The sequence below is a fragment of the Tasmannia lanceolata genome, unplaced genomic scaffold (genome assembly GCF_043159265.1).
Source record: "Tasmannia lanceolata isolate RefF3 unplaced genomic scaffold, GAP_Taslan_0.1 ptg000008l, whole genome shotgun sequence".
Lineage (NCBI taxonomy): Eukaryota > Viridiplantae > Streptophyta > Magnoliopsida > Canellales > Winteraceae > Tasmannia > Tasmannia lanceolata.
In genome coordinates, this window is record NW_027518685.1 from 57,376,228 (window position 1) to 57,403,664 (window position 27,437).

At 39.7% G+C, this 27,437-nt stretch overlaps 1 protein-coding gene across 1 annotated transcript; it reads left to right on the forward strand.

Annotated features, from left to right (window-relative positions):
- The first annotated feature begins 980 nt into the window (after positions 1 to 980).
- Positions 981 to 26,539, forward strand: LOC143885385 (uncharacterized). Its single transcript, XM_077389535.1, has 3 exons — positions 981 to 1,339; positions 7,808 to 7,956; positions 26,124 to 26,539. Exons 1-3 carry the CDS (start codon positions 1,154 to 1,156, stop codon positions 26,260 to 26,262), a joined length of 474 nt encoding a protein of 157 aa, XP_077245650.1. The 5' UTR covers positions 981 to 1,153; the 3' UTR covers positions 26,263 to 26,539.
- Positions 26,540 to 27,437: the final 898 nt, after the last annotated feature.

Sequence of the window (27,437 nt, forward strand, 5' to 3'; positions counted from 1 at the left end):
ATGCGGGTCGGGTAAAACCCGGCTCGAGTTGCAGCCCTACACACGGGGGACAATCACACATTAATTCTCTCGACCAAATTTTGACTTTTTAAGGAGGAAGGAGGGAATACTTTTTTTTTTTTCCTTTTTTCCTTTTTTTAACTAATTTTTGTAAGAAAATACTAATCCGGCCAAATTCCAAAAAGAGAACTACTTCATCAGACGATTCTAAGGCATTGTTCCGTGGAGTTTGATTCCGCCAGAAAATCTAAACCATTAATTTTTCTGTACTCCTTTATCATATGCAATAGGATGCAAGGGGGGTCATCTCATGATTTTTCTACAATATCAACTGTGTAGATTAAACATACATTTCCTTTTTGGGACCCATAAACTGTCTGCTAGCATTGCTTCCGTTGGTTAGTGTCAGAGGTGCAACTCATGTTGATTTTTGGGGAATTAGGGTTGAGCTTTTACCTTAGTTGATTTTTGGGGAATTAGGGTTGAGCTTTTACCTTAAAATCATTGCTTCCGTTGGTTAGTGTTAGAGGTGCAACTCAGGTCGATTTTTGGGGAATTAGGGTTGAGCTTTTACCTTAAAATCAGGTCGAGTTCAGGTTCAGGTTCAGGTTCAGGTTGATTTCAATTCTTTTTTTTTTTTTCGCAAAAGCTCAACCCGACCCGACCCAAGTTGTACCCTACTTAGTGTCCACTTCTCTGGCATGCCGGTATTTTATGAAAAAGTTTGGAAAATAAATTTTGTTCTCAAATTTCATGTTTTGTGAAAAAATTATACTTAACAAGCGAAGCTCATGTTTCATTTACAGTGCCTTTAATTTCTAATGAATCCTTAAAATTTATTATTTCCCTGTGGGGAAAACAATTTCCTCAAGAAATGGTTTTCTTGCAAACCAAACAGCAGGAAAACAAGAGGGCCTTTAGGTAATTTCAGTACCTACGAGAACAGCAAATATCAACACGCCAATAAATAATCCAAAATGGTGGTTCGTTCTTCTTACCTCTTCTTTTCTTCTCCTTCACGAAATCTCCCTTAATCGCCTCTTCTTTTTCTCTTCATTTTCTCGAGAGAAATCTCTGCTTCGTCTTCCTCCGAGAGAGATAGAGATTGTGAATTTTTGGATAGTGGATGGATTGAAGTTTTTGTAGGGAGAGAATGGCGAAAATTTACGTGCAAACAGTTCCCCCACCAGATCTGAACAAAAATACAGAATGGTTTATGTATCCGGGTGTTTGGACCACATACATCCTAATCCTCTTCTTCTCATGGTTAATCGTTTTGTCTCTCTTTGGTTGCTCCCCTGGCATGGCCTGGACTATTGTCAATCTCTCCCATTTTGTTGTAAGGACAAAACCCTCTTCTTCTTTTTTGTTTTTATGGATTGTTGTTAGATTGTGCTCTTGTCTCGATCTCTGATGAATTTAGGGTTCGGCTTTTTGGGATCGGATGCGGATCTTTTTTTTTTTTCTGATTTAGGGTTTCGAATTAGGGACTGTTTGGGTTTCTCTTTTATTTGAGATTTGATGATATTGATTATGGCTTGTTGGTTTGGTTCGTTTGATCTAGATTTTGGATTGCTAGATTTGTTTGGTTTTTCGAATTAATTTTTTGCTTTAGGGTTTCTTATGAAGTTATTTCGCCAAGTAATTTTGTTTGGGTATGAATTTGGAATGTAAGGGGTTGTGGTGTTTTACACGGGATGAATTTGAGTTTGGGTTGTTGTTTTGTTTGACTTTGGATGCTTTTCTACACAAACAGTACCTTATACGATATTCAGCCATTCATGTCATGCCTAATTTTTTTAAGCTGATGCTTCTAGTTAGTCAAAACGCCTGCCTTCCATGTTCTCTCTCTCCCTCTCAGAAAAGAAATGTTCTTAGTTTCGAAAATGTCAATGTGATCGTTTATTTACGGGTAATTAGTACATATATGTACTATAATTGATTAGCTATCTTAAAATATTAATCCATAAACTTTTCAGCATTTCATTTATATAATATGTATACCTCGACATATTTTGATTTGTAACAGAGGAGGAGAATGGACTTTTCCTTGGGTGTATGGGCTTGATAAACAGCCCTTAGTAGTCATGTCATTACCTATGATTGGCATTTTTTGTCTATAGTCTGAACTCTTAAGCAAGTGTCTAGGCCTTAGGTGATTGCCTAAGTGACCCTATGATAAGGACATCAATAATGATCGTGGATTCAAGGTTTACAAGTGCAGACGTGGACGGGAATAATGGTGGAGACTCTAGCATGGGTCACAAACATGGGTGTCTTTTTTTTGTTATTTATTTTTTATTTTCTTCATTTTATTTGTAGCCTACTTTTTAGGCATCAAATCTCATCCGTTTGGCTTGTTTTTGGTATTACTAGAATTTTTTTCAATTATCTATCTAATGAGCCCAAGATCACATGATTTTGATGTGATTTGAGCAAGTTATGAATGATTTTAGGAAGTAATATAGGTCTATTACGGGATTATTATTTTTGGTAAGTTTTTAACTTTATTTAGTTTAGTTTGGATTAGATGAATGGTTGAGATTAATTGCTTAGGTTTTAAGTTATCTTCTAGTGTTTCTTTTCTTGTAAATACATCTTATGAAAGCAATGTAAGGGACTTTTTGAATATTGCATAGAATTAACGTTTTGCTTGAAGCCAGAAATTTGGGCTTTCTTCTTCTCTCTTCTTCTTGTGCTTTGGAACTATCTTCTCTCGTCTCCTCTTATCTATTCTCTTCTATGTCTTCAATCAAACCAGCACAAACAAGGTTAGTAAATCTGATTTTCTATTTTCTTTGTTCTTAAACCCTAAAACTAGAAAAACCTAAAATCCATAGATCTCCCTTGTTCTTCAAGAGTTTTAAGATTTTGAGAGATCGTTTCAGTGATTAAACCTCACCTAAAACTCACAAGAATCTCAACTTTCAAACATTTTTGAACCCTGTTGCAAGTTTTACCCTTTTTAAGCCCGAAAATCCTTTTTAAAGATCCATAGTGTAAACCTACCATCAAATCAGAACCTAAACCCTAGAATTACTTTTCTTTTACCTACCTAAACCCTTACCTAAGATCTGAACAACAGTTTATTTCCATTTTCAGATTTGCGGAAATTACTAAAATACCCGTATGGCCTAAATTTGGACTGTTTTGACCCAATTCCTGCTGCTGCTTTTTTTTAATATTTTCCTTCATTGATTATTATTAATTTCTCATGCTTTTGTTACATCTAATTGATAGGTCTTACATTATCTTTTAGTTCTTTTCATTTGTTGCATGCGTAGGCCTAGTTTCAAACTAATCCTTCTATTGTCAATTCATCCTAAGAATTTTTATCTCTTTGATTGATTTGTATAAGGTTTAGTTCATGCTTAATTATGATCTTTACATTTATTTATGTTATTTAGCTTTCATTATTGCTACTTTCCATAGATTAATTATGCATTAATTTAGCCCTAGGTTAGTTATTAAGTGTTCTTTTAGTTTTCCACGTAAGCCCTAAACTGTGCTAAAGTCTTAATCCCATTAGCCATTAGGAGTGTAGGATTTTTCCTAAGTTAGGTATTCTTCTGCATCAACTTGGTATCAGAGCACAGAGTTATTTTTTTTAGGAACCCTTTTAGGGTGTTAGAGTAAAAAAAGAGTCCAATTTTGTGTTTAGTTTCCCTTTGCATGCCCACAAGGAGTGGTAAGGATTACCACACAATGACATCCGATAATCAGATGTCGATTTAGGAGTTGGCCCAACTTGTTAGAGACGACTGCGAAGAGATACTGCTTAGTAAAATGGACCATCAAGCTCGCAGCCAGGAATTGCAAGCCATTAACACTCAAATCCAAGCTGTGCAAGTAAGGCTTGCTCCGTTAGAAGGCCTTAGGCAAATTTATCTTGAACAACCAACTGTCAAGAATAATCAGCCTGTGCAAGGGAATCGAGGATTCCAGAATCTACCACCTAATCCTGAAATTGCGTTCAATCAAAATCAGGGTGGGCAGGATTGGAATAGTATATGGGACAACTTCGAGAATGACCGTCAATTTGGTCATTATAGGATTGGGAACTGGAATGCTCGAGGTGGCCGAGGAAGATATCGAGAGGGTCATCAAGAATACAGAGCTCCCTATCGCCAGCAGCATGTCGACGATTTTAATGATGATCAAGAGTATAATCCTGAGATCGGTGGACTCGATTATGCTGGAAACATTAACAAGAAGGTTAAAATTGATGTTCCAGACTTTGATGGAAAATACAACCCTCAAGTATTTTCTGTTTGGCTAGTGGCCAAGGAACAATATTTTTATTGGTATAGCATGTCTCAATCTTGAAGAGTTAAGTTTGCTAAACGGAAGTTGACAGGTCCAGCCCGAACCTATTGGATTGATTTTGAACATCAACATACTAGGAGAGGTGAGGATAGCATCTGGACATGGGATGAGATGAAGGCTAAGCTCATAGAAAAGTATTTGCTAATCACCTATAAACAGTAGTTGATAAGCCATATGCATAGGCTTAAACAAAACAACTTATCTGTTGGCGAATACATGAATCAATTCGATGAGGCCAAAATCCGTAGCGGAGTTCGAGAAGAACCTGAGCAAACTTTCACCAGATTCCTGGATGGACTTAAACTAGAAATCAGGAGGGAAATGAGAGCGTATCTTTTGGGTGATGTTGATCAAGCTTTTCAAGAGGCTTGCAAAATTGAGAAGCACCAAAATATGTTCTTCCCCAAGAAGTTTAGCAACCTAGCTGAGGAGGCTTCTTACAAGAAACCTCAACAATCAAATCCCAATTATCCTAAGTCAAACAACAACTACCAACCTCCAAAGGACTTTAAGGGTAAATGAGTTTTTTGAGAAGGTCCTAAGAAAGGGCAATGCTTTAAATGTAAGGGTTATGGACATTATGCACGTGACTGTTCGAGCCGTATTGCATTTGTAGAGCCCCGACAAGATGAAGGAGAGAACTATGATGATCAAGCTAATGAGGCCAGGAATGATGAGGAAAATTATGTGGCCGATGGCTATATTACTGAGGAAGAAGAATTAGAAGCAAAAGAAAATTCGAACAGAGTTGGTTTGATGAGATGTATGATCACACAACTAAAGGCAGATGAGGACTGGAGAAGAGGCAGCATCTTTTACACTTTCACTAATCACCGAGGCAAGAACTGTAGGGCTATCATTGATAGTGGAAGTTGTATGAATGTAGTTTCTTCCAGTAGAGTTAGCATAATGAGACTTAAACTCGAGCCATGCCCAAATCCATTCCGCTTGGGTTGATCAGTCAACCATTCCGGTTACCCAGAGATGTCGTGTGCCTCTTCAATTCTTATTATACACCGACACAATCTGGTGTGATGTGGTTGAGATGGATGTTGCTCGCATTTTACTAGGACGACCGTGGTTGTATGACGTATATGTTGTGCATTACGGGAAGTCTAACACATATTCATTTGCGCACAATGGCAAGAAAATTACCTTGCAACCATGCCCACCGCAACCATTCAAAGTGGTTGAAAAGAAGGACGTTGCTTCCACTAGAGTGTCCAAGAAACCCTTAGGTATTCTTAATCAAAAGGGTTTTGAAAGGGAGTAAAGAGTCTGAAAAAGATTTACGCTCTAGTGGCAAAAGATGATTATGTCCTCTAGAATGAGGTTGTTATTGAAATTCCTCTTGAGGTGAAACTGTTAATGAAAGAGTATGAGGATTTATTTCCCGAGGAACTAGTAGATGGACTATCTCCTATACGAGACATTCAGCATGCCATTGATCTAGTTCTTGGATCCTCTTTACCGTACTTGCCCCACTATCGCATGAACCCCAAAGAACATGCTGAGTTAAATAGGCAAACCGTTCCCCCACCAGATCTGAAAATTTGAATTTTAGGGAGAGAATGGCGAAGATTTACGTGCAAACCGTTCCCCCACCAGATCTGAACAAAAATACATAATGGTTTATGTATCCGGGTGTGTGGACTACCTACATCCTAATCCTCTTTTTCTCATGTCTGATCGTTTTGTCTCTCTTTGGTTGCTCCCTTGGCATGGCCTGGACTATTGTCAATCTCTCCCATTTTGTTGTAAGCACAAAACCCTCTTCTTCTTTTTCTTTTTTTTTCTTTAAAATTTTGATTATATTCTTTTTCTCTTTTGCTTTTTCTGGATTGTTTTTAGATTGCGCTCTTGCTTCGATCTCTAATGAATCTAGGTTTCGGCCATTTGGGATCGAATGCAGATCTGTTTTTTTTTTCCCGATTTAGGGTTTGAATTGGGGACTCTTTGGGTTTTTTTGTTTATTTTGATTTTTTATTTGAGATTTTGTGATAATGATGATGGCTTGTTGGTTTGTTTGATCTAGGATTTGGATCGCTAGAGTTGTGTGGTTTTTTGAATTAATTTTTTTTGCTTTAGGATTTCTTAGGAAGTTATTTTGCCAAGTAATTTTGTTTAGGGGTGAATTTGGAATGTAAGGAGTTGTGATGTTTTACATGGGATGAATTTGAGTTTGGGTTGTTGTTTTGTTTGAGTTTGGACGCTTTTTCTACATTAACAGTACCTTATATCTCGATCTTCAGCCATTCATGTCATGCCTAATTTTTTTAGCTGATGCTTCAAGTTTGTCAAAACGCCTGCCTTCCATGCTCTCTCCCTCTCTCTCTCTCTCTGAAAAAAATGTTCTTAGTTTCAAAAATGTAAATGTGATCGTTTATTTATGGGTAATTAGTACATATCTGTACTATAATTGTTTAGCTATCTTAAAATATTAATCCATAAACTTTTAAGCATTTCATTTATTTAATATGTATAGCTCGACATATTTTGATTCGTAAGAGAGGAGGAGAATGGAGTTTTCCTTGGGTGTACGGGCTTGATAAACAGCCCCTGGTAGTCATGTCATTACCTATGATTGGCATTTTTTGTCTATAGTCTGAAGCAAATGTCTAGGCCCTAGGTGATTGCCTAAGTGACCCTAGAAACCTACAGAGCTAGCTTAGGAGGTTACCTTGCCTAGGCACCTCTGGGCTCATGGCTTTGACTACCTTGGGTTTTCTCATGGAAGCTCGATGATTTCGAACTTTATATGCTGGTCTTTTTGGTCTTCGATTCAATCAAATTTGCATGATACTGTTTGTGTGAATAAAACCCATGTGGTCTAGAGAAGAGGTCTCATGGTTGGTTTTGATTCAATCGAATTTGATTGATACTGTTAACAGCACTTTGCATCAATAGAACATGCGTGGTCTAGAGAAGAGGTCGCATGGTCTACAGAAGGAGAAACTGAATTTCCTTCCCTTTCCTTCCCACATTTAATGTTGCTCACATCTTCCCATTCCCAATAAATATTACGTCACATGTTGAAGAGTTGGAGGTGATGCAGCATTCTTGGTCTTTTTAGCCTTTGATTCAATCGAATTTGCGTGATCCTGTCAAAGAATCATAAGTGCTTGCTTTGTGGGAATTTAAAATTTATGCTTTTCTTGTTGGGTACTTTGTTTCTTATGCAGAGATTTAACTTAGAGTAGTATCATGTTAGTATTTTATTGTTTTTATGATTCCTTCCTATTGTTACTAGAGGCTGAACTGGAGTTTTAACCATTGAACTTGCTCTTTCCATTCTAGTTACTTGTTCTTTAGCTGGTGGCCTTTATGGTGGTTTGTAGGCTATAAATGCTTGATATGTTCAAATAACTGACTAAGATTTTTTCCTTTCTTCTTCTATGGACATGGGTTCTGCACTTGATCCTTTTTATTCCTAGTCTAGGACTATGTATAGCTTGATCAAGGTGTACAAATCTTTCTCCAGGTCACCTATCAGTTCTTCCATTGGAAGAAGGGAACTCCATTTGCTGAAGACCAAGGTATTTATAATGGTTTGACTTGGTGGGAGCAAATAGACAGTGGGAAGCAGCTTACTCGCAATCGGAAGTTCTTGACCGTTGTACCTGTGGTGTTGTGAGTATAATTCTTTCTCATATTTACTTTAATATATTTCTATCTCATATGTATTTTAATATCCTTCTATCACATATGTCTTCAAGAGTTATGTTTTGACATTCACGATTTAATTTACTAATTATAACTTCATTTGCACTTTTAGCATGTTATATTTGCATGATTACACATTTCATGGCATAACTATAATATCAATAGCCTGCGTCTTTTATGCATGACATGGGTCTGCAAGGAGAAGCAACTTGTATCTCTCAAATCATAGAAAATACTTTGCTTAGTTTAAGATTTTGCTAAAAAGTATGGCTATGGGTTTTAAGCCCATTCCTTAGTTCAAAGGTGCTCTATGTCACTACCAACAGGGCGTGGGTTCAATCCCAGTTTACCTACCAAAAAAGGTAGTTTGAACATTTTCGCAGCTATACTATAACTTTCTCGACATGTTATGTGCATTACCATAATAATGATGAGGAAGTTGATGCAATATAAATCCACGGGTCTTTCAAATTAGAAATTGGAAATATATGATGCATTGCTAGTGGGCAACATTTTCCAAATCCATCATGGGTGATCTAGCTTGTGAAAAGCTCCAAGAACCTGCAAATTTTGAAGATGGATTGGAATTCCATAGTGAAGCTAGACATCAATGGATTTCATGGAGATTTTCTTGTAGATGATTTTGGATTGGTTGAGTGATGTAGGGTTGGGAGAGGAGAAGAAGAAGAAGAAGAAGAACTCACAGTCAGTAATCAATCAATTAATCATCAAAAACTAATAAAAAAGTCATACGTTAGCCTATATATATATATATATATATATATGTATATGTAACTGACAATCATAAAATACCTCTAAAATTCCTATATACGTTACTGTATGACTTTTTTCTATTAGTTTTTGATGATTAATCGATTGATTATTGACTTTCTCCTTCCCCTCCCAATCTCTTCCCTTCTTTCTTTATCTTCTTTTCTCTGCCTAGCCTACATCGAGTGGGGAAAATTTTGACTACAAGGAGTTAAACTGCCAAGAGGAGGTCAAGTCGGTGTTGATCAAGCTGTCAGGTCATGTATCAACATGATTTTCTAGAGAAGACGAAGTCCGCTATTAGGGTCTCACAGAAATAAAGCTTATATATTTTTTAGTTTGATAATAAGCAGGTAGTTTTCATAAAGTAAACTTATGGCTTTTTGTGCAACACAACTAGCCCCTCGCGTTCCTGCTTGGCTAAACTCAAACCAGGTGGAATGTCGGATGAGGGTCTTTTCAGCCCAACCGTAGAGCTTTTAAATGTCCACGGAGTCAACAAATCATCAAAGTCAATTTGGCAGAGGACTAATGAGACCGTGAAGGAGATAGGGGCTTAGAAGCAGGAACGTTCCTCATGGGTGCCGCTCCCATGCCAGAACCGTGATTCGATGCTCCTTAGGACGGGAACCTCTCCGATGGCGCTCCAAAAGAGATGGGAACCGCTCCCATGGCGCGCCCAGAGAAATTTGATGTAGGACCGGGAAGAGAAATAGAAGAGGAGATGGCGCGCTTCGAATTCTATTTCTCTGATACCAAATTTGATGTAGGACTGGGAAGAGAAATAGAAGAAAGAGGAGAAAAGAGAAGATGATGAGAAGAATAGGGGACGGGAATAGAAGAATAGAAGAGAAGAAGAATAGGGGAGGAGAAGAGAAGAGAAGAATAGAGGAATTTAGGGAGAAGAAGAGAAGAACCGGAGAAGAGAGGAGAAGACGAAATCTGTAGAGGGGCGAAAACTTAATTATATTCAATAATCATCAAAGTTAATAATTCTTAATACAATGAGGCCTATATATAGGCAATGGATGGAAATAAAATTCTATGGAAAATAAAATAAAAGCCATAAATCTAAATAACATGAAAAATAAAATCCTAGACATTAAATAGCATGGAAATAAAATTCTAATGGGGCAAATATGCCACTTATTGGCCTACTATCTGCATCAGTAAGGTAATCTTTATCAATAGTTGCTTTTGTAATATGGGTTTTCAAATGCTCCCAGTAGTTTATGCGGCTGATGAATGTGGGATATGGGTTTTCAAATGCTCATAGTATTTTATACGTTTGATGAACGTGGGACTAAGTTCTTTTATTCGAAATTTTTGGTTGTCTATTTTGTTGGTATTTTGATATTCAACGCTAACCACGATGACCACATTAACCATTTGAGACAATATTTTGATGAACTGAGGAAAGAGTACCTCTCTATTAACTTGAAATATGTTCATTTATGTTGGACAACATGGTATGCTTATTCTCTCTTCTGATGGGATTCAGGTGTATTTGTGAAAGCCGAAAGGTCATTCATAATCGAGTGACCTATTCCAAAGAATATCAGGGAGATCACATATTTCATGGTTTGGTGACTTTGTACTGATGCTTCATCAGAAATTTCAAAACTTGTTATTTTGTTTGTCATTGATTATTCATGAGATAGAAAGTAGTAGCCTTGTAGTTGAGGACTTACAATCTCATAAAGAAGAAGATGATGGAAGCCCAATTCTTGCTCTACCAGACCTTACAAAGGTCTTCAAGGTAGAATATGATGCCTAAAATGTCAATATTGCTGCTATTTTGTGACAAGAATGATTAGATTACTTGCCTTAGTGGAAAACCCGATTATGCACAGAAGAAGTATTCTGCATGTGACTTGGAGTATTATGTTGTTCATGCTCTGTCATTGGCCCAATTATTTGTTGCCCAATGAGTTTATTTTATATTTGGACCATGAAACACTCCATTCATCACACCATTGGTAATCAAAACATAATATTTGATGCTTTGAGCCCAGGGACTACTTTGTTGGGAACTTTAATTGTTGAGGTGCTAGTATTTGAAGCAATCAACGACCAATAAAAGAAACGTCCTCGCTTTTGTCAAATAGTCAATGTATATCAAAGTGCGGATGCGAGCCAAAATGCGTCCAAAGCAAATCCTAGTCGATTCGACATGGTGCGATCGAGAACTTGGTTGATGCGGCCGAGTACTTAGTTGACCTGGTCATAACTTGGGAGAGTCAAAAGGTATTTTGATCGACTTTGTAGGGCAAAATGCGCAGTTGGACAAGAACACGGCCAAGGTAAAAGGGAGTTGACTGGGGTGAGTCGACAATGCCACGAGGGAGTTTCGAAACTATGCAGGTGGCTTAGATCCTTTTATATCTTGATGAGTATATTTTCCACAATGGCTCTGCATTTAAAGGCATTATGCATTCTTCAAGGTTTCTCAAGGGACTTTTCATTGAAGTCCATTGTGAGGGATGTGGAGGACATTTTGGGAGAGATTAGACTTTGAGGACTCTAATGTAAGGTAGGATTGGCCACATATGTAGAGGGTTGTGGAGAGATTTGTTTTTGAGTGTTAGATGTGACAAATATCAAAGGGGCATGTTTTAAAAAATTAGATTTCCATACATCTTTTGCCGTTCCAGACGCAGCATGGGTGGATATCTGTATAGATTTTGTCTTGGATTTCCATAGGACTCTACAGAGAGTAGCTTTGTCTTTGTAGCCATTGATAAATTTTCATAAATTACACATTCTATTTCTTGAAAGAAGACAATGAATGCTTCTAATATTGTGAATATTTTCTCTGTTAAGATTGTGGCCTTCATGGAGTACTGGAGACCCATGAAGAAGGTTGTGGAGAGATTTATTTATAGGTGTTAGATGTGCCAAGTCTAAAAGGGGCATGTTTTAAAATGTTAGCTTTTCATTAATCTTTTCCCCTTCCAGATGCAGCATGGTTGGATTTCTGTATAGATTTTGTTATGGATGTCCTTAGGACTCTACAGAGTATCTTTGTCTTTGTAGTCATGTTCTATTCCTTGCAAGAAGACAACAAATGCTTCTAATATTGCTAATATTTTCGACTCTACAGAGTAGCTTTGTCTTTGTAGTCATTGACAAATTTTCATAAATGACATGTTCTATTCCTTGCAAGATGACAGCGAATGCTTCGAATATTGCTAATATTTTCTCTATTAAGATTGTGGCCTTCATGGAGTCCTGGAGACCCATAATGTTTGATCACAACACAAACTATTACTCACTTTTGGAGGAGACTATATGGAAGTACTTAAGAAGTTACTCCAATTTTTGGGGCATACCATCCGTTAGGTAGATGGACAAAATTAATTAATGGAAGCCTTGATAATTATTTTGAGGAGTGTTGTGATGGATAATATTTCTCATCAGGTCTTGGCCCTTCCTCATATCAAGTTTGGCTATAATATTTTGATGAACTTGTCTTAAGGGATATCTTCCTTGTTTGAGATTGTGACAAGAAGGCAAATCATGTTTTGACTTATTCTCTTGTACATGAATGTGTTAGTACCGATGTTGATGTTTTTGCCTAACGTATCTATGATTTGGAAGCTCAATTTCAGAATAAATTGAGTGACTTAATGAAAAATATCAAGGGAAACACATAAGCACATCATGGGGAGAAGATACGCAAAGGAGGTTAATCATGGATTGTTTGTAGCCAAAAGGTTGTAGATTAGGATCTATAATTGATTGGGGCTCGCATAATGTTGAGAATGTTTATGCTTAGAAAATTTTGGTCTTTGAAGAGTTGTACCATTGTTTATGTTGAATAAATACACATGTGTAAGGGCATATTAGTCATATATAACATAATATATATATTAGTCGTGCGTGAGGGAGAGAACTATTTTTTCTCTCCCACACGCACGCCTATTCTCTCGACTCTTCTCCTCTCACCCTCTTATCTGTTTCGTATCTCTCTCCCTTCCCACCAAAGTTAATATACCATGTAACTTTACATCGTATCAGAGCCATGGGTGAAGAAAGGTAGGTTTTCCTTCTTCTTTCCCTAAACCCTAACCCTTCTTCTGAGTTGTGTTCGTTTCTTTTCTCCACCCACACCCTTTTGAGTTGTTTTCGTTCCTTTTCTCCACTCCCCACCCAACCTTCTTCTGAGTCGTGTTCGTGTCTTTTCTCCACCCACACCCTTCTGAGTTGTGTTCGTTCCTTTTCTTCACTCCAAAAAACCCTAGCCGCACCTTCCCAACACACAAAACCCTAGCCGCAACCCCTATTCAAAACCCAAACCCTAGCCGCACCTCCTCTTCACACCCAAAACCCTAACCGCACCCTCTATTCCAACCTATACACTTTTCGGAGCCTTTCACCCAAACCGAACCCTATCCTCTCGTAATGTGAGTTGTTCCCTTCTCGTAGTTTATGTTCTTGTTGATTCTGTCGCATATGGATTTTGTTGGTTCGTGTGTTGTTGATTTCTTCTATGGGTTATCGTCGTTCGTTAATGGTGATTGTTGTTGAAGAGGGTCGTTTGGTGATTCCTAGATGTTTTCTTTAGTGACTCTATACAGTTGATTGTTCGTTGCGGTAATTGTAGTGGTTGTAGGATTGATTTATTCCCTAAGGTGTTGGTTGTTGTCTTTTTTGGTGATTGGTAGTGCTTTTGTTATGGCTTCTGAGGATCAAACCTCCCACAAAACTGCTGCCCCCTGACTTGATGAAGCCCGTTCTTCGATTTCTACGGGCCAATCAAGTTATTCGCATGTGGAACCCCCTGTTCAGATGACGTCCATCAGGTTAGATGGGATGAATTATCCACCGTGGAAGATGGTCGTATATACTTATCTCCTTGGATGTAGAAAAATCCATTTTCTAGAACGTGTACCGCCACCTACTACTGATCTGCAGTATGATCAGCGGCGCGAAGATGATGCTGTTGTTAGATCATTTCTCTTGGGTTGTATGGAACCCCCTATAGCCGCCTCCGTGATGTATCTTCAGTCGTCGAAGGAGGTTTGGGAGCAAACTGCCACAATGTATTCTGGGCAGATAATCTTACACGTATTTGTGATCGTTTATCAGAATGGTTTAGCCTTCAGAGGGGAGACAAGTCGGTGAGTGGCCACTACATGGACTATCTCGCACTCTGTCTGAATCTTGATCTATTGCGTTTACAACTGATCCAGTTGTTCTCAAGAAACGACTGGAGGAGTTGCGTGTTGTCAGTTTTCTTGACTTGTTGGGGCCTGACTATCTTCAACTCCGACATCAGATTGTGAATTCCCCACCCATTCCCACCCTGGTGGATGTTTTTTCGAGGGTTCAACGTATGCGGGTGAGTCAGCATCCTGACCCGATAGTTGATGGTTCTGCTCATTTCACATATGTTGGAGGTGACCGTAGTCGTGGGGGTGTCTGTGTTAGGCGAGGTCGCGAGGGTGGTGGTCGTGGCCGTGGACGTGAGTCAGGGGGAGGCCGAGATGGTGGAGGAAGGGGACGTGGGTCCCGCTATTGCACTCATTGCCGTATGGACGGCCACAACAATTATGATTTTGATCCTGAGCTTCGTCCGTACAGACCTGCTGCTCTGCTGCTGCTGTTTATGAGAGTTCTTCATCCACTCATCCTCCATTTGTGACCTCGACACTCTAGTGGTCTCTCGTGCAGAATATGATGATCTCGTTCGTCTACTGGACAAAGAAAAACAACCGTCTGCCACGTTTGCCCAACAAGGTAGTCCATCCTGTTTTTTGTCTGGTTCTTCTTCTGAATCATGGCTCATTGATTCTGGAGCATCTCACCATATGACTGGTAATCCTATCATACTTTCTTCTTTTCAGTCTTTTTCATCTGAGGGCCATAGTTCTGTTACTTTAGCTGATGGGACTACATCCCCTGTCTCTGGGGTTGGTGTAGTCACCACATTGATGGGTCTTCGTTTGTCCTCTGTTTTTTTGTCCCATCTTTTCTTGTTAGTTTGTTATCTGTCAGTCGATTAACTAAGTCTCTTAATTGTGCTGTCTCATTTTTCCCAACTTCTTGTGCCTTTTAGGATCTGAAGACTGGGATGAGGATTCATTTAAAAAAAAAAGAGACTGGGATGAGGATTGGATCTGTCCGTGAGATTGATGGCCTCTACTACCTAGATAATGTTACTACTGGTGTTGGTCTTCGTACCTCTGTGGATGCCTATCAATGGCATTGTCGTCTGGGTCACCCACCTATTGATAAGCTTAAGAAATCTTCTTTTGTGTCTAGTCCTGTTCCCTCTTTTCATTGTGAGTTATGAGTCGGGGAAACACCATCGTGTCTTTCCCACCTCGTGTTAGTAATCGTGTCTCAAGGCCCTTTTGAACTTGTTTACTCTGATGTATGGGGCCCCTCTAGAAATCCTTCATTATATGGCTTTAGATATTTTATCATTTTTGTGGATGATTATTCACTTACTACTTAGTTGTATTTGCTTAAAGATTGATATGAAGTGTTTAATGCCTTTCAGAAATTTTATTTTGAGGTGGTTAATCAGTTTAAGTGTTCTATTAGTTGTTTGCTCACTGATAATGCTAAGGAGTATTTTTCTGTGGCTAATGATTTTAATTCTTTCCTTGAATCTCATGGTATAATTCATCAATCATCTTGTTCATATATGTCGCAGCAAAATGGAGTTGCTGAGAGGAAGCTTTGATACTTGCTTGATATGACTCGCACGCCAATGTTTCAAATGCAAGTACCTAAAATATATTGGGGAGATGCCGCACTCACTACGTGCTTCCTCAGAAATCGTCTCCCATCGTTGGTTCTATCTGGGGAAACACCGTTTTCTATTCTCTACCTTGTTGGTAATCCATTTCTATTGTTACCTCGTGTTTTTGGGTGTATCTGTTTCGTTCAAAAATTAGGTCCCGGTCTGGACAAGCTAGATCCTAGATCAGAGAAGTGTATCTTTTTGGGATACTCACGTACCCAAAAAGGTTACAAGTGTTGTAGTCCGCGTCTGCAGAAACTGTTTATCTCTGCAGATGTCTCATTCTTTGAGGAAAGGTCGTTTCATTCCGATCCTCCACCCTTGTCGACAGACATTCCCACTCCATCGTTGCCTGTTCTGGTTAGCCCTCCTCTACTAGCACCTGTCCCAACTCTAGATGTTCCCATAGGACCCACAAGAGTTAATAGTGAATCTGCGCCACTGACATATCTTCGGGGACCTAGGCAAGTTGTTTACCCTACCACCGAGGCATCATCTCAACCACCGAGGTAAACAACCAGTTGTTTACCCTTCTCCACAGTCGGACGACCCTCATTCAGGTAATTCTGATTCTCTTGTTTCTGACTCTCCCATTGTGACACGTACTAGATCTTGTACTTCTGCTCACCCCATTTCGTTGTTTGTTTTTTATGAGCATCTTTCACCAAAGTTTTGCTCGTTTGTTTCAAGCTTGTCGTCGGTTACTCTACCTAAGTCGGTTGCAGATGCTCTTAGTCATCCTGGATGGCGCGCAACCATGGACGCTGAAATGGCTGCACTTCACTCCAATCAAACGTGGCAGTTGGTTGCTCTTCCATCTGGAGCGAGGACAGTTGGATGTCGTTGGGTATTTGCTATAAAGTATTTTCCAGATGGAACGATTGAATGCTTAAAGGCCCGCCTTGTTGCAAAGGCGTATACACAGACTTTTAGTGTCGATTATTAGGAGACATTTTCCCCCGTGGCAAAGATCCCATCTGTTCGTATCCTGATCTCTCTCGCAGTTAATCGCGGTTGGCCTCTCTATCAACTTGATGTTAAAAATGCCTTCTTACACAGTGATTTATCTGAGGAGGTTTATATGGAGCAACCTCCTCGGTATGTTGCTCAAGAGGAGTTGTGCGCCTCAGTATGCCGTTTTCGTAAAGCCCTTTATGGTCTAAAGCAATCACCTCGAGCATGGTTTGGAAGGTTTAGCGCTGCTGTCTTACATTTTGGGATGAAACAGTGCGCAGTTGATCATTCGGTCTTCAATCACAAGTCCATTGCCGGGCATATCCTTCTGATAGTGTATGTTGATGATATTGTAATCACAGGAGATGATAGATCTGGTATCCAGAGATTGAAGTCCTTTCTTCAAAAAGAATTCTCTACTAAAGATTTGGGTCTCTTAAGGTATTTTCTCGGCATTGAGGTAGCATATTCGCGCTATGGTCTTTCCTTGTCACAGAGGAAATATGTGTTGGACATTTTAGAAGAAACAGGTTCAATGGGAGTGAAACCTGCAGCTACTCTTATGGACCAGAACGTTAAACTTCATCCAGATCAAGGGGAGTTGGTGAATGATCCTGGTAGGTACAGAAGACTAGTTGGCAAAGAGATATATTTAACTGTTACTTGTCCAGACATATCGTTTGCAGTTGGTATGGTTAGTCGCTTTATGAGCTCTCCACGCACTTCCCATTGGGCTGCTGTTGTTCAGATTATCAAGTATTTGAAGGGTATACCGGGGAAAGGTTTGTGTTTCAAAAAACATGGTCATGAGAAAGTAGAAGGATTTAGTGATGCAGACTGGGCAGGATCACCTACAGACAGGAGGTCAACCACTGGATATTGCACATTTGTAGGAGGAAATTTGGTGTCATGGAGAAGTAAAAGCAAGACGTTGTCTCCAAGTCAAGTGCGAGGCGGAATATCGCCCTATGTCTTACACGAGTGATGAACTGATCTGGATTCACTCGTTCTTATCAGAGATTGGGTTCTCATCAATGTCTCCAACACAATTATACTGTGATAATAAGTCCGCAATCCATATTGTGACAAATCCTGTGTTCCATGAACGCACCAAACATATTGAAGTAGATTGTCACTTCATTGTAATCGGATTTAGAAAGGTGAAATTCACACTGTTTTTACTCAATCTGCAGACCAGCTCGCAGATTTGTTTACCAAACTGTTGGGATCAGCAAAACTGAAAGATTCTTGTAACAAGCTTGAAATGTATGATATATACATTCCAGCTTGAGGGGGAGTGTTGAATAAATACACATATGTGTAAGGGCATATTAGTTCATATATAACATAATATATATATTAGTCGTGCGTGAGGGAGAGAACTAATTTTTCTCTCCCACACGCACGCCTATTCTCTCTCTCGACTGGTTCTCTCTCTCACCCTCTATCTCTTTTGTATCTCTCCCTTCCCACCAAAGTTAATATACCATGTAACTTTACAGTTTAGAAACTTGTACTTGGACAAGAACTTGACCATGGTGAAATTAAGTTGACTTGGGCTAGCCAATGGCCGACTTAAGAAGTTCTTAACCAGTGATTTGGACATCTGCTTAATTTACGCTGTTGCAGATTTGTTTGATTATTATGAAGATCCACGAATGTCCCAAGCTGAGACTGTGGTTGGTATGAATGGCCAACTACCTAAGAAGCACCCGAATGAAATTGACCAATCGAACAAGTAATGTGGCTGAAACTAGAAATATGTGGCTTGGGCAATACTATCAACACTCGATGAAGTGGAAGAATAAGGGTCCTGCAAAGAATACACAAAATTCTAATGAATATTAAAACAAGCTAAATTTTGATTTGTTTCAAATTCTATCAAGCTTTCAACTCCCCAAAGTCAAGTTCCTCTTAATTTGATGGGAATGATGTTGCCCAAGAGGAAATGACAAGATCCTCCTTATTCTTGTCTCAAGAAGACTACTACGAATGGAGGGGGAAATAAGGCCAAGTGATGCAGATAATAGGCCAATAAGTGGCATATTTTCCCAATAGGATTTATATTTCTATGTTATTTAGTTTTTGGGCTTTTATTTTTCATGTTATTTAGAATTAGAAAGTTTAGTCTTTTAGGAATTCTTATTTTAGTAGGTTTCTATCTTTTAGGTTGTTAATTGCCTATTTATAGGCCTCTTTACAGATTATTTTGTGAACTTTTACATGAAATACAATTGAATTGAGTGAATTCTTCTTCCTCTCTTGTGTTCTTCTACTTCTCTTCCCCAATTCTTCTCTTCTTCTTCTTTCTTCTTCTTCTAATTTCTTCTCCACAGCCTACATCAATTTGGTATCAGAGCAAAAGATCAAAGAGTTTCCGACAATTTCTTCCGGCAAAGGATCTAAGTCTCCGAGCACAATCAACAACCGTGATCAAGATCCGAGCGCAGTACTGAAGTCCAAGAACCAAGCTCAGAAGCTTCCCCGAAATCTGTCCAGAAATACCCACGAAATCTGCTGCCGTAAACCTTAAAACCAGCCCAACAGTCCCTAAATCTGCCCAGAAATTTGTCTCCACCAGCCCCTTCCCGCAGCCAAACCAAAATCCATCAAAGCAGCCCTATTACTTCCTTTGGTGAACTGATTCAACCTTCCCATCATCAATTCCTCAACCTCCCTGTAGCAGCCACCTAATCCCTTGATTTCAATTCCTTTGAGGAATTTCATCAAACATCTTGCCTACCCATAAAATCTGCTACGCCAAATAGCAAAGTTTCATTAGATTTAACTTCTCTGAGATAATCTTCCCAGAGACTGACTTGCATTAACTTACAATAACTGCTGCTTGTGTGGATTCCTCTCAACCACACACAATATAGTCAACAACAACAGACAATAAGTACTATTACAGCACATGACAATAACTGTTAAAACTGAAGAGGCCACTTTCTGTATCTAACCCCATGTTATTCCAATCAATACCCTACTGAACCCAAAACCACTACCTGAGACCAGTTTTCTGGTTTTATGAGACCCGAATACCTTCGTTGCACCTGTTGTTCCCACAAGCAAGATTCAGCCACAACTCATCAAGAAAGCAGCCTTGTTTTGATCGCAACCCAAATTTGTCCAACATATTCTTTTCCGGTGCGTTTCCCAGCTGCATATTCTTTTCTTTCTGGCCAGCTTTCGTGAGGAAGAAGGCAATCTTCCAGAGTCTCTGTTTGGAGGTGACTGAAACAGGCAATTGGAGGTGACTGAAACAGGCAACTTCGGTGACTTGCATGTTACGTTTCTATTACAGAGGTAGTAACAGCAAAATAAAAAAAAAGAGGCAAGTTAACTTCAATAGTTATCCTTATTTGGTAACCCACAAGTCACACTAAAAGATATACCCCACCTCCCTTATTCTGTTGCTTTAGATAGGTATCAGTAGAGTCCCATTAAAGGTTTATTCCTACGTCTTACCCCGCACCTTGGAAACAACCTTCCAGTAACTTTAGTAAGTTATGTGGAAAGAGGGTAAGTTATGACCTGCACAACAATAACATACCACATCACAAAGGCAAGTGCTTTTCCTTCATTAAACGCCCTGTACGATTACTCCTTGGGTAAATAAGTCCCGTGACTTGAGTTTAAGAAAGGCAAGTTGCCTTATTCATATATATTCATACTTTAATGGATATCAAGGTGACTTGCACTGCAAGCTTTCTTTTTCTGAGAGTAACTTATCCACCCTATTCTTTCTAGATTCTCTACACATACCCTCGCCTTTTCCCTTGGCACCCCTTATTAAGTAAGTTACTTATAACTTATTTAATACCCCGGTCTCTTTCCTTGAGCACCCCCGCATATTAGTACTGCTAGATTTAACCCCCCTCTTTTTCCTTTAGGCACCCCCCAACAAAAATCAGAAAAAAAGAAGAAAACGAAAGAAAATTTCCTCTCTCTATACTCTCTATCCATCTCATTTTCTCTCTCCTCACCTGAGCTATTTCTGCTCAAAATTAGCGCTCAACCTCAACACGAAAGTTGTTCGTGACAACTTTTAGAGCGCGTCCGGCCTATTTTCAGCAGCGGATAACAGTCTTCAACACTGTTTCAGGAGCATTCTCGACCGTTGATCGTGCCCCTTCTTCTGATCATTAGCTTTCACTCATCCGATTTCATATCCGAGATAGGCATTGTGTTCCTTTTGACATGACAAACAGATCATACGGTTGATTTCATTTATCGACGCCGATCTCAATGGCTTCGCCATATGTTCCACATTTCCATAGGTACGACGATCGATATTTGCAACACTGTCATTACCACTATTATGAGGATGCATGTCTACAGTGGATCTATGCGCTAGACGCATATCATGAGTCATGTTGCTATGATCACCGCAAGACTATCTCTTGAGCTAGAGATATTGTACTACGACAAGCCCAGTTTTTCTGGCTAGAGATTGTGAGGGCGCGTTGAATTGCAGGTGCACCTCCATTCAGTCGATGGGAGGAGATCCATTCTGAGTTTATGAGAAATTATGCATATCAGTATGTACAAAGAATGAAACGTGAGCGCGTAGCATCTAAACAAAGATTGATGCGTGAAGAAGCCGCTCGACGAGAAGAAGCTGCTTGACTTGCACAAGAAGCTGAATTTCAGGCAACCTTGGAAGGATAGCGTGTGACTTGCATAAGAGAAAATTTGTATACGAACATGAAGCCGCTACCCGCCGCGAACAAGAAGCTGAAGTCTTCGCTCGCTTTGAACGAAACATCGCAGCCCGTCATGCACAAGTATCCGAAATTGAAGCAACAAAGAAATTTGCGAATACTATTGACAAGCCAGACATAGATGATGCTATTGGTCCGACAGATGATATTGTGGATGAGATCATTGATGTTGAGCCTTTGATTTCATCATTCAGACTCTGCGATGGATGATCCAGAATTAGAGACTCAATTGATTACTGATATCAACATCGTTGCGCTTGATGCTTCTGAGATTTCTGCCGCACCGATTGCCGATCATCTAGAGAGTGAGCTTCACTCTTCTGAGGCAGATATTGTGGCAGATCCACGTGAGGCTGATCCATTGCCTGAGTCCGAGCCGAGTGCCCAGATCGTTGAGCATTACCAGAGCATATACAACACGAGTTGATCATTGAGGATGCCGATTCCATATCATTACATGAGCACACTGATAGCATTGCTTCTCCAGTAGATTCCCTGATTGAGATGATTATGGGGGTTGAGCTCGCCGATTTCAGTGCACAAGATGACCATCTTGATGCTGATCATGGATTGATACTGCCCATAGCTATTTTGCCGATCCAAGAGGAGTACGTTGCAATCTTCCCAGCTAGTTTACTTCTCCAGTGCAGATTCTGTTCGCATGAGTCTACATGGGCACTTTCTTCCGTCTTCTTCTGCCGACCTTGCAGATGCTTCTCCCGATTGTCTCAAGCGTTAGATATCATGATTGCTTCCTCCAGATTACGCGTTCTGCTACTTCAGTGAATTGTTTACATCTTTGACCCAGGTGGACTAGAACTCGAGGGCGAGTTCTTTTTCAACCGGGGGAGAATGATGTAGATAATAGGCCAACAAGTGGCATATTTGCCCATTAGGATTTATATTTCCATGTTATTTAGTTTTTGGGCTTTTATTTTCCATGTTATTTAGAATTAGAAAGTTTAGTCTTGAAGGAATTCTTATTTTAGTAGGTTTCTATTTTTTAGGTTGTTAATTGCCTATTTATAGGCCTCTTTACAGATTATTTTGTGAAATTTTGCATGAAATACAATTGAATTGAGTGAATTCTTCTTCCTCTCTTGTGTTCTTCTACTTCTCTTCCCCAATTCTTCTCTTCTTCTTCTAATTCTTCTTCTTTCTTCTTCTTCTTCTAATTTCTTCTCCACAGCTTACATCACCAAGGTTGGGAACTATTGCAACCACCAGCCTAGCCACAGGTTGTGACATATGGGCTGGTTAGTGGGGATGGTCTTTCCTCTTCAATTAAGCCTGTATCCAATTTTCATATGATTTGGAGATAATTAGATATAGTTTCACATTTAAAAAAAAAATAGATATAGTTTCTGTAGTTGTTGATTACAAGCCATTAGTGTGTCAAAATAAGAATATTATTTTTAATTTTTTATTTTGAATGGTTGCAATTTCATTCAAAGAAAAAACGGAAGCTGAGCTGGTCAACCGAACAATACAAAGAGAAGCTACAGGGAAAAGAAAATAAGCCTGCAAAAGCAATATAAGACAAACATCAAGGTGAGAGGAAATCAAACATCTCCATCCCCAACTTCCCCACTCCCTCTCTAGTAAGACTATCGGCCTCACTGTTAGCGGATCTTCTTATGTGCTTAAAAGTGATTGATGACCCTTCCACTCGGTCTTGAATCTCGTCAAAGAAGTGAGCAAAACACTAAGGAGGGACTATGGATCCACAAAGCCATCGGATGATGTTCTTGGAATTGCCCTCCACTATTACCTTATCCAACCACTCAAGATTCAAACACTTGATTCCCCGGTGGACAACTCTAACCTCCGCCTCACTAGCATCTGCAATTCTTGCTTGTCTTGAAAAGGCCCAAAAAACTTCACCACTAGAATTCCTTAGAACACCTCTTATTCCAGCCGGGCTAGGGTTGCCCATGCTAGAGCCATCAAAGTTGAGCTTTAGCAGCCTCCCGTTCCTGAACTATCATTTGTCTCTCGAGAAGGCCAAATTTAATGGTGAAAGGGCCAGATCTAGTTAGGGTTGATGGAGAAAGTGGGTGGGGGAGTTGTTGGAGGCTGTGGAAGGGGCTGATGTAAGGAAAATGGTGTCCGGATTCAGGGGAAAATGAGGAGGTTGGATGTGGAGGTGAGGGAGGTTGTGGACAAGGTTTTAAATCTCGGTTTCGGTTTTGGTACGAAATTTCGGATGAAATCTTGTAAAAATTTCACCGAAATTTCCGAAACGTTTCCCCGAAATTTCCGAAATTTCACCGAAATTTTGTACTTCACCGAAACGTTTCACTGAAATTTTATCGAAACGAAAAGTTTCAGCCGAAATTTCCGAAATGTTTCGGCGAAGTTTGGTATTTTTCCGACTCACTGTGAATTTCGTTTTGTTTTCCACCGAAACCGAAATATTTCGGCCGAAACGAAACGTTTCGGCCGAAATTTAAAACCATGGTTGTGGATAGCGGCAATGAACCTTGTAGGGATAAGGTTTGAAGGAGTAGGAGGGGGAGGGGAGTATTAGGGTTGTTAGGGTTAGGGTTGAATGGGGAAGGAGGTGGGGAGTATTATAGTCTTTAGGGTTACGGTTTAGGGTTAGGGCTTGGAGTACACTTTTGGATGAGATGATTTTTGGGTTAGTGGAAGTAGGTTTTGGAGAGGATGGTAGAAGGATTTGATATATTTTTAATGGGGAGCCATCAGTGTTTGGTGGTGGTTCGATGTGGAGGCCGCCGGAGATCGGATGATGATGTTGGGTGGTTGGCTAGCATGCACGGTTAGGGGCGCACAATAGCTCTGGGCCTTCGAGTGGGATTTTTGAAAATCAAATTTGCCAGTGGATTGTAGTGGAGAAATCGGTGTGATGTGGCAGGTCACGATCTTGACTTGGGGGTCCCACAAATATGGCAATATTTGCTGGATTCGATTCAATTGAGGCTATTGGGTAATGTAAGGGGTAATGAGTTTTTCTTTTGGGCCACGGAGAATGCTCCTTTGCAATTCATACTATGTAAATCTAGTGGGACTACTGGTCCCCATTGTAATTTTGTTGGTATGAATATATTTGTCAATTCTAAAAAAAAAATAAAAATTACAAAATGCTAGGAAAGATATCATTCGTTGAAATCAAAATAATAGCTTTAAACTATCAGATCTTTTGCTCAGGCGACACCTACAATTAAGATAAACCTAAAATTCTCCCACTTGGCCTGCAAAGATCTTAGGCTTTACACATAATGTCCCTTTTATTGTGGCTGATAATGTTCAATTTTTACATAATATTTCGTTCTGTAAAATTACTAATATTAAATTATCTCTCCAAAAAAAAATAATGGCTTGTTTTTTCTACCAGAGAAGAGGACTATAGTTTAAAAAGCATTGTATTGTCTTTTTTTTTTTTAATTAACAAATATATTCATACCAACAAAATTACAATGGAGACCGGTATTCCCACTAGATTTACATAGTATGAATTGCCCAGGAGCATTCTCCTTGGCCCAAAAGAAAAACCCATTATCCCTTACATTACCCAATAGCCTCAATTTAATCGAATCCAGCAAAAAGTGCCAAATTTGTGAGACCCCAAGTCAAGATCATGACCTGCCACGTCACACCGATTTCTCCACTACAATCTGCTGGCAAATTCGATTTTCAAAAGTCCCGCTCGAAGGCCCAGAGCTATTGTGTGCCCCCTCACTGTGCATGCTAGCCAACCACCCAACATCATCATCCGATCTCCGGCGGCCTCCACCTCGAAACACCACCAAACACCGACAGCTCCCCATTAAAAATATATCAAATCCTTCTACCATCCTCTCCAAAACCTACTTCCACTAACCCAAAAATCATCTCATCCAAAAGTATACTCCAAGCCCTAACCGTAACCCTAAAGACTTTAATACTCCCCACCTCCTTCCCCAATCCTAACAAGCCTAAAACTCCCATCCTCTTCCTCCTACTTCAAACCCTACAAGGTTCATTGCCGCTATCTACAACCTCCCTCACCTCCATATCCAACCTCCTCTTCCCCTGAATTCGGACACCCTTTTCCTTACATCGGCCCCTTCCACAGCCTCCAACAACTCCCCCATCCATTTTCTCCATCAACCCTAACTAGATCCGGCCCTTTCCCCATTAAATCCGGCCTTCTCGAGCCCAGCTCCGGCCATTCTGCCCTATATATGGCACCCGGCTTTCCATGACCCCCGGATCCGATAATCCACGGCTCTAGGTCTTGCACCCCACGGCCTTTCACAGCCACCGGCAACCTTCACAGTTTTTCCCGGCTCCAGATCCAGCTTCACGGCCTCCACGGCTTCAGATCCAGTCTCCACGGCTCCCAATCCAGCCTCCATGGCCCAAGATCTTACCTCCACAACCCTAAAAGCCATGTTCCAGATCTGGCCTCCACGGTTCCCGATTCGGCCTCCGCGGCTATCGTTTGCCAACCATGGGAGAGACGGTAAAAAGAGGGTTAGCAATGGAGAGAGAGAGGGAGGAAAATGTGGGAGAGAGAGGGAGACGAGAGGGAGAAACCACCTCCCTCCCTAGGCCGACGCCCTAGGGAGGGAGCTTTTTTTTATCGCCCTGAGAACTTTTAGTAAAAAAATATATAGTATTTCTCTATCCAGCATTGTATTGTCTTTTAAAGGTTTAAACAGCATTGTGTTCTCTTTTAAAGGTTTAATTTTGTTCTGATCTTGCTAGATATGATATATAAAAGAAATATCATGGTAGGTACGATAAATTTGTTTTTTTTTCCGCTTTTCATCTTTCCCATACATAATGATATGGACACTTGAAATAATTTTTACGTAATTTCGGTGATGAGCCTCCTTGAAATCGAAAGTTGCTCCACTTGATGAAGAATAATTTGCATGCATTCTATTTCTATTCATTTGATGGGCATTTACGTCTTTTGGCAGGTACTTGATAGCCTCCCACACAACCGATTACCAGCATCCGATGCTCGCTCTAAACACACTTGCTGTTTTTGTGCTGGTGGTTGCCAAGTTCCCTAACATGCACAAGGTCCGAATTTTCGGAATCAATGCAGATCAGTGAGTGGCAGTAAGAAAAAAAAAACATTCAGTTTTCTCTGTAAAAGCATTTGACCCTTTTAGAAATGGTTATTCATGTACAAAAAGCCAGGTAGGTCTGAGAACTAAAAGGGTACTGTTACTTGATGAATGAGAATTTACTTGAACTGTATTACAATCTATCTTTGCTAGATATAACAATAAGTGTATTGTTTCTTTTTTATTTATTTGTACAGTTATGATCAATTCTCACTTGTGGAGGATTTGTTCTGTTATTACACAAATAGAATTGCTATGCCATATATTATGCTCTTCCATTTCTATTAGATTCATTTTTTTACCCAATGGATGTATATATGACACATGGGTAGTTTCTAGCCTGTAGATGGATGTGTGATGATCAGGGCAGTCATTCGGTGGGCCTCACTTTTGATTGGCCACGATTCAAAGTTTTCCTGATCAGATGATCCTCTCCATCCAAATGTTGGCTTGCAAACAAAAACTTAGACATAAAAACATTGATTGCATGGTCAATATCATCTAATAAGGGAATTTCTTCAGATGAAACTGTTTACTTTGCAAGGCCTACACAGTACTTGACCTTGTTTTCCACCCTAGTTAATTCATGGGCTGGAGGGATATTTGTTCAGATGGAGAGAGAGAGACTTGAGAAAGGAGTGATAAGAAGTCCCTAAAAAACAAGGGAAAAAATATGTTTTGTTTTTTCCCATCTTACCTTACGCCTTTCCGTCCCCCTTTCAAATTTCTCCGTCCTTTTTCTATCATCTACTTCAACATTGTTAACTCTCTTTTACACCCGCATTTAAGCTTCAAAATTTCCTGCATATTTTGGATCTTAAAAAAAGACTTCTCTGTTGGTACTTATGTTAACAAATTCAGGTCTGAATGCTCTCCATGGGTCTTTATCATGTAGGATTTATGAACGAGGATAGTTGTTTGGAGGACTGGTTAAGGGTAATCTTAGCACTCTTTTGATAGATAGTTTAACTGGGAATAAGCTGAAAGATTTCATTTGTGTAAATAATGTGAACCTCTTTTGATGGGTAGTGTAACTAGGAATAAGCTTTCTATTCAACTTTTTCACAAATGTAATAGCCAATGGGAATAAGGGAACTAAAAGGGGGAGTGTACCGTTTGTTTTTTAATGGAAAGAGGAGTGTACGTATCACTGTAGTAACA

Bases quoted from the DNA above. Each gene is read 5' to 3' on its own strand.
- LOC143885385 (XM_077389535.1), top strand. From the start codon at position 1,154: ATGGCGAAAATTTACGTGCAAACAGTTCCCCCACCAGATCTGAACAAA. The intron at 1,340-7,807 runs GTAAGGACAAAA...ATCTTTCTCCAG, and splicing joins TCAATCTCTCCCATTTTGTT to GTCACCTATCAGTTCTTCCA. The intron at 7,957-26,123 runs GTGAGTATAATT...GTCTTTTGGCAG, and splicing joins ACCGTTGTACCTGTGGTGTT to GTACTTGATAGCCTCCCACA.